The sequence below is a fragment of the Oncorhynchus nerka genome, linkage group LG16, assembly GCF_034236695.1.
Source record: "Oncorhynchus nerka isolate Pitt River linkage group LG16, Oner_Uvic_2.0, whole genome shotgun sequence".
Lineage (NCBI taxonomy): Eukaryota > Metazoa > Chordata > Actinopteri > Salmoniformes > Salmonidae > Oncorhynchus > Oncorhynchus nerka.
The window spans coordinates 36,264,176-36,276,240 of NC_088411.1; the positions used below are offsets into that span (position 1 = coordinate 36,264,176).

Genomic DNA, 12,065 nt, shown 5'->3' on the forward strand with positions numbered 1-12,065 from the left:
TATCCATCTCTTCTTCAACAATTTTTATATTTTGTATGGCAACTTTTTGTGGGGGGTCTCCTGAGTGGTGCAGCGGTCTAGAGGCGTCACTTACAGACCCGGGTTCGATCCCGGGCTGTGTCTCAGCTGGCTGCGACCGAGTGACTCATGAGGCAGCGCACATTAATGGACCCAGGGTTGTCCGGATTAGGGGAGGGTTTGGCCGGCCGGGATGTCCTTGTCCCATTGCGCTCTAGTGACTCATTGTGGGGGTCACCAGTTGTGTGGGTCGCCATTGGTGCGGCTGGCTTCCGAGTTAAGCAATCAGTGTGTCAAGATGCAGTGCGGCTTGGCAGGATCGTGTTTTGGATAACGCATGGCTCTCAACCTTCTCCTCTACCGAGTCTGTTCGGGAGTTGCGGCGATGGGACAAGACTGTAACTACCAATTTGGATATCACAGTCTTTCTGTAGGGAGCTGTAAAAACATTAACCTTTGAGATGCAGGACCAAGGAATGTTATGTGCAAAAGAAAGTCCAGTTTTTACAGGCTTTTAGTTTCCACATGTAAGCTAGGCGGTGCTATGCAGATATGCTAATCTTTATTAGTAAGGATAAGGCAGTTGCGTGTGCACACGCCCATTAGTATTATGAAGGAATTGAGGTTGTCATTTTGACAGCCTCCAAGACTTCCTGTTAGCAGTAGGTCTACTACCTTACCCAGTATTTGCTCTGCGGTTGAGAGAGCGAGATACAAATTCCATCTAGACACCGTTGCTCTAGAGCACAAAACTATACATGCCTTGGCCTAAACATCAGCGCCACGTTAACTTCCACAAAGCTGTGAACGAGCTGAGACAAGGGAAGAAAACGCACAATGGGACAGATTGAGACTGCATCTCAAATTGAGACTGCATGCAGAATTTTGAAAAAATATCCCCTGTGTACAACGTAAAACATTTAATAATGCATGCAGAGCAGAATTAGGCCGATACCCACTAATTATCAAAATCCAGAAAAGAGTCGTTAAATTTTACAACCACCTAAAAGGAAGCGATTCCCAAACCTTCCATAACAAAGCCAACACCTACAGAAAGACTAACATGGAGAGGAGTCCCCTAAGCAAGCTGGTCCTGGGGCTCTGTCCACAAACAGACCCCACAGAGCCCCAGGACAGCAAATGTGTAAATATTTAGCCTGCAGGAAGAGTACCACATGAGGGAGGATGTCTTCCCAGTAACACACAGCGTTGTCATTGCAGGCAATCTCAACAAGCTCAGTCCGATGCTGCTGTGACACACTGCCCCAGACCATGACGGACCCCCCACCTCCAAATTGATCCCGCTCCAGAGAACAGGCCTTGGTGTAACGCTAATTCCTTCTACGATAAATGCGAATCCGACCATCACCCCTGGTGAGACAAAACCGCGACTCGTCAGTGAAGAGCACTTTTTGCCAGTCTTGTTCTGGTCTGGAGACAGTGGGTTTGTGCGCATAGGCGACGTTGTTGCCGGTGATGTCTGGTGAGGACCTGCCTTACAACAGGCCTACAAGCCCTCAGTCCAGCCTCTCTCAGCCATCCGTCCTGTCTCCCTATAGCGCTGTCTTAGGTTTCTCACAGTACGGACATTGCAATTTATTGCCCTGGCCACATCTGCAGTCCTCATGCCTACTGGCAGGATGCCTAAGGCACGTCCACACAGATGAGCATTGACCCTGGGCATCTTTCTTTTGGTGTTTTTCAGAGTCAGTAGAAAGGCCTCTAGTGTCCTAAGTTTTCATAACTGTGACCTTAATTGCCTACCTTCTGTAAGCTGTTAATGTCTTAACGACCGGTCCACAGGTTCATGTTCATTAATTGTTTATGGTTCATTGAACAAGCATGAGAACAGTGTTTAAACACTTTACAATGAAGATCTGTGAAGTTATTTGGATTTTTACAAATGATCTTTGAAAGACAGGGTCCTGAAAAAGGGACGTTTCTATTTTTGCTGATTGGAAATGATGCAGACAATTACATTGATGGAAGCAACAATCAATCCGCAATATTAAAGCCGATCCACCCCTTAAAGCAGGGGTGTCAAAGTCAAATGGACGGAGGGCCAAATAAAAAAATCAGCTACAAGACGAGGGCCGGACTGTTCGAATGTTCATTGAAAAATTTTTAAATGACGCATATAGTCTAGTGAACCTAATTGAACCTACTGAAAACCTAACAAATATATTACAATATGATCAGATAAATAAAGCAATATTTTCTTATGGCTCTGTCAGTAATCTTTAATTTTCAACAGACACAAAAGACAAATTTCCTTTATATAAATATCCCCATAACATGAACATTAAATGAAAGAAACCGGTATTCAAGGCACCATCAGTAGACTATATTTTCTATTTTAGCAAAAGTGGGCTAAATTTACTTCAAAGAAAAAACAATAATAGCAATTTTCTATCATCCACTCAACTGAAATATTTTTAAAATATAATTGGATTGAAATACAAAAAAATAAAGTGCAAAAATCTATTAATCAAAAACAACACTTTGTTTAAGGAGAAGTAACATGCAGTGAAAACAAATATTAAATTTTAACTTTTAAACTTGAACTGAGTAAAAACTCTAAATATGTGATTGCACAGTAATGTTCACTTGTTTGAGGTTGAGGGTGATACTTGGTGGTGTCCCATCTTTTCCACAAGTTCATCAATGTTCGGGGTAAGGCTCTGAGCTGAAGAAATCCTCAGAATTGAGTGGAGGTGTTCAGCAGTAAGTCGACTTCTGTGTGATGTTTTGTTCAGGTTCATCAAAGAAAACAGTTGTTCACACAGGTATGTGCTGCCAAACATAGACAACGTTTGAGCAGCCTGGATGCGCAGCTGGGGCATTGTGCCGGGAGGAACGGGCGAACTCCGCAGCACCCACTGCCGCATATTTTGCCCTCAGTGCATCATTGCATTGGAGGTCAATCAACTCCATTTGGAGGTTTGGTGGTGAGCTTTCCACGTCAACAGCAAATGGGTTACCGAGCAGTTCCAACCTGCTTTTTTGTGCTTCAAAGTCAGCAAATCGGCGTCGAAAGTCAGCGGCAAGCATACCTATTTTATCAGCCAACTGTGTGCTCGGGAACGCACTGGTAGAGAGCTTCTCTTTCATGGTCTGGCAGCTGGGAAAGTGGCTCAAATTTTCTTTCCGCATCTGCGTCTCCCACAGAGTCAGTTTGGTTTTAAATGCCTTCACTGTACTGTACATATCAGAGATGACACGATCCCGACCCTGCAGCTGCAAGTTTATTGCATTCAGATGACTCGTAATGTCACACAGAAAAGCCATTTCACACAGAAACATTTCGTCTCGGAGTTGTGTTGTGTCTTTCCCTTTGCTGTCCAAGAACAGACAAATCTCCTCACGAAGCTCGAAACATCTTTGAAGCACCTTTCCTGGCTTAGCCATCGCACCTCTGTGTGATAAGGCAAATCACCATGCTCCGTTTCTAACTCCGTCAGAAATGCCTTGAACTGGCGGTGATTCAAACCTTTGGCTCTGATAAAGTTAACTGTGCGCGTGATGATGCTCATTACATGCTCCATTTTCAAGGCTTTACCGCACAACGCTTCCTGGTGTATGATACAATGATAAGCTGTCAGCTCACCTGTCGCGTTTTCCTCTTGCATCTTTTCCCGTATCTTCGCCACCAGTCCGCTCCTGTGTCCACACATCGCAGGTGCTCCGTCGGTTGTCAAACCCACGAGTTTTTCCCAAGGCAGCTCCATCTCATTTACACATCTTGACACCTCTTCATACAAATCATGCCCCGTAGTTGTGCCATGCATAGGACGTAAAGCCAAAAACTCCTCTGTCACGCTTAGGTTGGAGTCCACTCCGCGGATGAAAATTGACAACTGGGCAATGTCAGAAATGTCGGTGCTCTCATCCACAGCCAAGGAATATGCAATAAAATCTTTTCCCTTTTTCACAAGCTGCTCTTTTAGATTGATGGACAACTGGTCTACTCTCTCGGCAATGGTGTTTCTGCTCAGACTCACATTTAAAAAGAGTTGCCTTTTTTCTGGGCAAACTTCGTCACAAACTTTAATCATGCAGTTTTTGATGAAATCCCCCTCCGTAAATGGCCGGGCTGATTTAGCGATCTCTTCTGCCAAAATAAAACTGGCCTTGACAGCAGCCTGGCCTTGTGATTTGGCTTTTTTGAACAGAGCCTGTCGAGATTTGAGGCCTCGTTTTAATTCCTCTGCCTTTTGTAGCCTTTGTTCCATGTCCATATTCTTGTTTTTGTCCGCGTGTTTCGTTTCATAATGTCGTCTCAGATTATACTCTTTCAGTACCGCCACACTTTCTCCACACAGAAGACACACAGGTTTTCCAGCTACCTTCGTGAACATATACTCCGACTCCCACCTTGTTTGAAACCCCGGTTCTCAGTATCCACCTTCCGTTTTGCCATTTTTGATGGGTATCTGAAAGTTAATTTTACTGTGATGCTGACGACTGCTGTGCCAATAAATATTGAAATGAAGCAGCCTACTGCTCGGTGCGTCACCTTTGCATTGTGGGAAATGTAGTATTGGTGCGTGTAAAAGATCTGCGGGCTGCCGGCTTGCTGCGGGCCGGTTCTAATAATAAATCAAGATCATCCCAGGGGCCGTAAAAAACCTTCTTGCGGGCCGGATGTGGCCCGCGGGCCTTGACTCTGACATATGTGCCTTAAAGTATAATAATTTGAAAACGAATCCAATTTTCATTAACTCCTATATCTTCTGGGTGAAATACCACAGTGTTCCATCACAGCAGCAAGATCTGTGACCTGTTGCCACTTGTTGACATATTTTCCCTTTTGTACTTGAACTATTTGCACATACAATAACTTTTGAAATGTCTTTATTCTTTTGGAACTTTTGTGAGTGTAGTGTTTTACTGTTTTTTTTTTGTTGATTTCACTTGTTTGTTATCTACTTCACTTGCTTTGGCAATGTTAACATGTGTTTCCAATGGGGGAGATGGTTCTCCTTCTGGCAGTGTAACACTCACACACCCTTAACGTGTGGTAGATTGTAGGTATGTTCTTCTTATTCAAGGGCTGGGTCTAATCCTGAATGCAGACAGTAAACATTACACTCACAAAAGTTCCAAAATAATAAAATGCATTTCAAATGGAATTAAAACTTCATTCCAGCCTGTGTTTATTCCACAAGTTACAACTGGCTAAATTCTATGATGTTAAAATGCCTATTTACTCCGTTCCAGTCTCAGCTTCAGCAAACCGCACGACAGCCTGGACAAATACAGAGGGAGAGACTGGGATCTGTCCCAAATGCCACCCTATTCCCTACATACTGGACTACTTTTGACCAGAGCCCTATGGCACAATATAGGGAATAGGGTGCCATTTTGGATGTACTGTAGTGAGACGAGTGACAGTCTGCTGCTGCTGGTGGGTTGAGTGCTTAGAGCTCACTGCTCTGTAACTCTGGTGCATTTTAAAGCTTCAACAAAATACTTGAAGCTGAATGAGTACTTTAATAGACAAGCGCTTGTTTTGGATGCTTGGAGCTGTGCCGTTTTGAGCTGTGCCGTTTTAAGTCGGCACTACTAGTGTTGCCAAAGCTCAAAACAAACCACTCAAATCACGCCCAAAACATCAATCCATTTACAACTGCTTGTCTATCAGAGATTGAGAGTATTTGCTGTGGCTGCAGCTGGCTGAGGAAACCACCCTCGTAGAGTTTTGAGTGCAGATTTCTGCTGTGACAGCGGCTGGCTGGGGATCAGGGGTTCAGGCCTCCATCTCCCCAGGACAAAGCTTCTCATTGTCAGCCTGCCTGGCCTCCCAGTCCCCCCAGAGGACGACCTGGGATTGGAGCTAGACATGGGCGTAGTGACGGACACCAGCAGGATGTGTGAGGGGGTGGGAGGTATATCATTGCTCTCCTCCTGTGTCGGGCTGGTTCTCTCTTCTCTTTCTGGTTCATAGGCTGGTTCTCTCTCTGTTGTGCTTGTATTAACTGGATACCTTAGATGGCCCTCAGTGCTTTCTTCTCTCTCTGTGTGTGGTGTGCGTGTGCATACTATTTGTGGCTCCCACATTCAAAATCATGTTTGTCTGACATCATTACTGTTGACATGTTCATGTTGACACTTGACAGTCAGGAATGTGATATTGTCCTGCCCTCCATCCTTTGTACTGTGAGTTGTAATAGTTTTAATGTACCATTCAGTACTGAAGCTGTCATACGGCCTGTGTTGGTCTTCCTCAACAGTCAATGGTTATGAAGCCATGTGTGAATCAATGAAACGCTCAATAATGTCCTTCCATGTTCATCCCAGCCAGAAACAACTCTGCACGGACCATTTTAGGATATTAAACCAATCATATTCTGTGGTTGACTCTCAAACTGACCCCTATTTCCAATATAGTGCACTACTTGTGACCAGGGCCCATAATTAATAGGGTGTCATTTGGGAGGCAGGATATGAATCATATAAACTGGGTTTATTTTCTGCAAGTTTTCTACAGCAGGGAGACACATCACATGGGTGGACGTTCAGGATGCAAAGGTTGCTCTTAAGGTTGGTAACAGATAATTATTAACAGGTGACTAACGATTACAGAGCAACAATCTCTGGAACAGCCCTTTTTATCAGTGGAGGAGGAGTACTTTTTTATATGATTGTTCTGTCATTACTGTTGTATGCAAAATAGATATAGGCCTCTATATATCCACTGGTCGTAAAGTCTCCACCTTTACAGCATCTTATCTGTTCCATTAGTTATGATTGAAATGGGATTTAACACCAATCAGGGCGGTTTTTGCCCTTCCCCAAAACGACTTGTCCTCAACCTGGCTCAATAAATGTACATTTCCTGTCTTCCCCTGCTATTCTCATTAGTGTTGAACCATAGCACAGCCATATACATTTAGAGAATTCTGCTAACTTAGAATTCTAATGGATGACATATTGGTATCAAAAGTTCCAAGAACAATTGCATTCTGGTTCTGAATGAGAATGTTTTGCATAGAGGGTTTGGTTGGTGCCAACATGGAGGTTAGGTTTGCAACCTCTCTCTGGCTGTGCTCTTAACCCCATTCATTCCCTTTTCTGCTACTGCACTCCTATGTAGCTGTTAGCCTGTCTCCACCTCTAGTGGGATTAAATGCTTAGTCTAGCGTATGACCACTCCTGGATTAGTCCGTTACATTGAACACCAGTCCAGAGCCCAGCTAGACTCTCTAGCAAGCCTTGTCACTGACTTGAGACAGAGTTTAACGGATGCTCGCACACAACCCAAGCCACACAGGTGTTTTTTCATATTTATTTTACCAGGCAGGTCAATTAAGAACAAATTCTATTTTACAATCACAGCCTGGAGTCTGAACTGCTCCTCTTAGATACAGTATTATCCTACTGTTCATATTCATAGAACTATAGTATGTAGAAGCAAGTATGGAGCTTGGCGGTAGGGTTGCCAACTTTCTCACTACCAAATAAGGGCCAAAAGGTGGCGTGCCAGTGCACGGTGCCACGGTGGTGTGGGTGTGGTGTTGTGTGAAAGTGTATATTCAATGTTCTTATTTAATTGGAAAGGAAAAACATTCTTATATTCCGTTTAGCCTATAGCTGTACTAAAACTGTATCATTATGTAAACAAACCTCAAAATAAATGATCAAAGAAATCTCAGTTTGGAACTTGACAGCAGACAAAACATTTCAAATGCAAAAGAGGAAAAGAGAGGCATGAATCACTCCAAGTCTACTTCTTCCATGGATATTTTTGCTGCTCTAGACTGAGTCAAGCAGTCCTGTTGCATAGCCAGAGAGAAGTCCTTCCATGACAAGTCGCAGTTCAGATATTTAATTTTGTTAATTTTGATCAGCTCTGTGCTGCATCTGTTTTTTGAGTCACACCATTTAATGGTCATCAGACAGAATCCTCTCTACAAAGGCATTTGAGCCTGGCACACTGAGGACAAATGAGACAATCCTGAACATGTTGATCAAGTTGGCTTTCCCGAGGTTTTGGAAAACTGCCACCCACTTCTCACTGGTGTATTTTGTGGTATCCTGTCTGGCTTTCTGTATTTCCTCCCGGCTAACACAAAACTCTTCAGAGTTGGTCAGTATGACTGTCTCTGTCATTTTGAGGGCAACCACCACCCGCTCCAGGTCAGTGAAGGAGAGCTCCTCAGAGGTCGACTGGTTTCAGTTCCACCATTACATTTTCTGGTGAGAAATCAAACTACTTGTCAATGTATGTAATGACAGTGTCATAGACCCTCAAAGTCCTGTTGCTGCTTGGACCTTTGTGATGACAATTGTTTGTCCATCAGCTGCTTGGTTTTGTATCCAAAAAAGCTGTCCCGTTTCCCCTGAAGCATCTTCATTTTAAACTGTTTGACTTCCTCGTAAACATCTGTGATGCAGAGTGTTGTTTCCTCCAGCTTTTTTACGAGTTGGTCAAAAACACACCCTACGTTGTGGAAAAATCACAGATAAATCTCAGCAGCTTCTGTTTTTTCTTCATACTAAAAAATACTCTTCAATGCCACAGGACAGGACTCCCCAAGGGACCTGAAGTATGACGTAAGAGCTGGCCAGCTTTGCAGGAGACGGTCGACAGCTGGATTGAAGAGCGAGCCATCGTGGTGCAAACATGTCGCAGAATTTCACACTCCATCAGACAGAGAAATATCTCACACACACTGGAAACATTTTTCTGATTCCCTTGTTTGAGGCATCACTGGCAACTGAGAAATACACGGGCTCACCTTCATTCGGGGACAGACCATCCAAAACTAATTGTAATCATCTCCGCTTTCGTTCTTCCCAAGTGCATCAACTTCACAACATTTGAGTCATGAAACCAAGCACCGTTGACCATAACAAGACAGTCAGTGCTGTTGTAGCGGAGTCCGTGTTTAACCGTATGGTACATAGACGAGGCTTCACTTACTGCGGAAAATGACAAAAATCGCGGCAAGACGTCACGAAAAATGAACCAATATTGCTAGCACCTTTTTAGCTAGCGAGGCCTTCTTGTGCATTTCTGTGGTTATTCTCCCCTCCATGGCCAATTGAGAATTCCCGACCGCATAAAGTACAGAAAGCTTTTGTCGAGTCACCACTGACAGGCTGAACCCACGTCTTTTTTGCTTGCCGTTGTTTGTTGTAGCTGCAGTATTTTTTTTTTCTTGTCTTTTTTGCAGGTTTATCCATATTTCCTTGATATGCCAAACCGACCGAACAACAACCGAAATGACTACAGGAATTGCCGTGTTTACGCTATACTGTGATTGGATGAAAAAAAACGGCACCAATTTAGCCCAATATAAGGGACATCCCGGCTAATACGAACTGTTGGCAACCCTACTTGGAAGAGCTATAGTGTTCGTAAAGAAACTAAATGATGCTTGCTTGGTGAGTATTTAGTAACAGCAGTGCACTAGGTCCAATAGCTTCATGTCCGTTTTCCCTTGCTAGCCGTCTATGTTCCACATTTGCACTAATAAAATGACACGGGGCGACGTTTTAATTGTCCCAGCTCCCTGTCTCTGGTGTAAACCTGTCACGGAGTGTTCTCTAATTCATTGAGAACAGGAACCTTGCCTATTTCTCTCTTGGTCTTCGGATGGTTGTTGAACGCTAGAATCCAGTCCGTCTTGATCTGTCACACTAATGGTATACTACATTTTTAAAATATCCATTCCAGGTCAACTGATGCTTTAAATGTGGAGTTTGTGCTAATTGTTCTCTTTGTGATGAGCAATCTGCTATTTTGCTCTTTGTAGAGGTATAGATCTGCTCTCTCCATGTAACAGCATAGAGATGTGCTGAACTAGACATGCTTTATCTCTGTCTCTCTCTCTCTCTTGCTGTCTCACTCTCTCTATGTATAGATATGTGCTTAACAAGATCTGTTTTCTCTGTAGGACTCGAAGGCAGAGCTGCGTCCTCGTCTGTGCTCGATGAAGAAGGGTGTGACGGGCTATGGCTTCAACTTGCACAGTGAGAAGTCTAAACCGGGCCAGTACATTAGAGCTGTGGACGAGGAATCTCCTGCTGACAAGGCTGGCCTCAAACCGCAGGACAAGATAGTACAGGTACGTATATCTTTACTGTACAAACAGAGACTCTGTACAGGACGTTTTTATAAAGCCAACTACCCAGCAGCACATCCCTGCTCTCATCCCTGAACCATATTAGCAATGCAGTGCAATATTCTTCTGGTACTATTTGTCTTCACCTTTATCAACTTGTACAGACATGTCTTCTCTTGTATGTAAGGCATTGATATGACAATCAGACAGTTGTGCTGGCCTTGAGGATGAATTTTTGTGTTGTAATCTCATTACATCAGTGGCAGAGTGGGAATGGTAATCAGTACTGGGATTAGGTAATGCACTGTTGGGAAGTGACTTTGTGTGCAGGGGGGAGGGAGAGACACAAAAACAGAGGGTTTTTCAAGGCCAGTTGTGTTAGTGTGACGGGGAAACAGTCCTTGATACCGTTGTTTTTCGGGGCCTTGGTCCCCATGTCGTAATACGACCACTGTCTGTCTCTGACTTGAATTACACTCCAATTACACTGACTTCAAACCGTGTCTGACAAAGGTCAAGGCTGTAAGTCTAATGCTTTCTACTAACCAGGGAAACGTTTGTGAGCTACCGTTCTTAGGTATGGTGTACACAGACTGGGATCAGCGATAGAGTGTACCAGGGCTCTGCTCTATTGTGTGATCACTATGGAAGTCTGTGAGATTGAATTGATTCTAAACGATATTCCCACCTCTGACTTTCTCCTGTTGGAATTCAACAGGCAGCACTGGGTCCTATAGCAGTGGGGAGTTCCTACTAGGGTGCTTCCTACAGCGTCCCTAACCGTTTAATTCAGTTTAAACTTCCAAGAGATGACCACCCATAACAACTATATTGTCTCACTGTTCTCTGTCATCATGGTGAATGTACTGGACAGCTGTACTTAAAAAAAACTTTCTGTCTCTCTCTCGTTGTCTCTCTGTCTCTAACCAGGTTAACAGTATGTCTCTCTAACCAGGTTAGCAGTCTCTCTGTCTCTAACCAGGTTAGCAGTCTCTCTGTCTCTAACCAGGTTAGCAGTCTCTCTGTCTCTAACCAGGTTAGCAGTCTCTCTGTCTCTAACCAGGTTAGCAGTCTCTCTGTCTCTAACCAGGTTAGCAGTCTCTCTGTCTCTAACCAGGTTAGCAGTCTCTCTGTCTCTAACCAGGTTAACAGTCTCTGTCTCTAACCAGGTTAGCAGTCTCTCTGTCTCTAACCAGGTTAGCAGTCTCTCTGTCTCTAACCAGGTTAGCAGTCTCTCTGTCTCTAACCAGGTTAGCAGTCTCTCTGTCTCTAACCAGGTTAGCAGTCTCTCTGTCTCTAACCAGGTTAACAGTCTCTCTGTCTCTAACCAGGTTAGCAGTCTCTCTGTCTCTAACCAGGTTAACAGTATGTCTCTCTAACCAGGTTAACAGTATGTCTCTCTAACCAGGTTAACAGTCTCTCTGTCTCTAACCAGGTTAGCAGTCTCTCTGTCTCTAACCAGGTTAGCAGTCTCTTTGTCTCTAACCAGGTTAGCAGTCTCTTTGTCTCTAACCAGGTTAACAGTCTCTCTGTCTCTAACCAGGTTAACAGTATGTCGGTAGTAGGGATGCAGCACAGTGAGGTCGTAGCAGCCATTAAGGCCGGGGGAGATGAGACCAGTCTACTGGTGGTGGATCGTGAAGCAGAAGCCTTCTTCAACAGCTGCAACGTCATTCCTACTGAGGCCCACCTCACAGGTACACACACACACACACACTATATCCTTGGAAAAACGCTTGTCGGGCAGATTCCTGTGAATCCTTCGGTCATTTGGTCATAGATTAGTTCAGTAGAAATAGACTAGGAAGGATTAAGGAAGTGCTAGACTTCCATGTAAGTACTACTTGTTGTCAAGTAGTACTATCTCTCTCCAAACGTACACACAGTGGCCTTGTTGAAGTTAATGATTAAACTGGAGTTGGGGGTGGAGGACTAGCTGGCTGGCCATAGTCCCAGTCGGTATTAGATAGAACATCG

At 44.1% G+C, this 12,065-nt stretch overlaps 1 protein-coding gene across 1 annotated transcript in view; it reads left to right on the forward strand.

Annotated features, from left to right (window-relative positions):
* The window catches only part of LOC115144448 (Na(+)/H(+) exchange regulatory cofactor NHE-RF1-like), a 32,817-nt gene that overhangs the window by 13,029 nt on the left and 7,723 nt on the right, over positions 1–12,065 (forward strand). The window contains exons 2-3 of the mRNA XM_029685501.2: positions 9,921–10,091; positions 11,632–11,785. Coding sequence (XP_029541361.1) covers positions 9,921–10,091; positions 11,632–11,785 — 325 coding nt within the window. The remainder of the gene's footprint in view (positions 1–9,920; positions 10,092–11,631; positions 11,786–12,065) is intronic.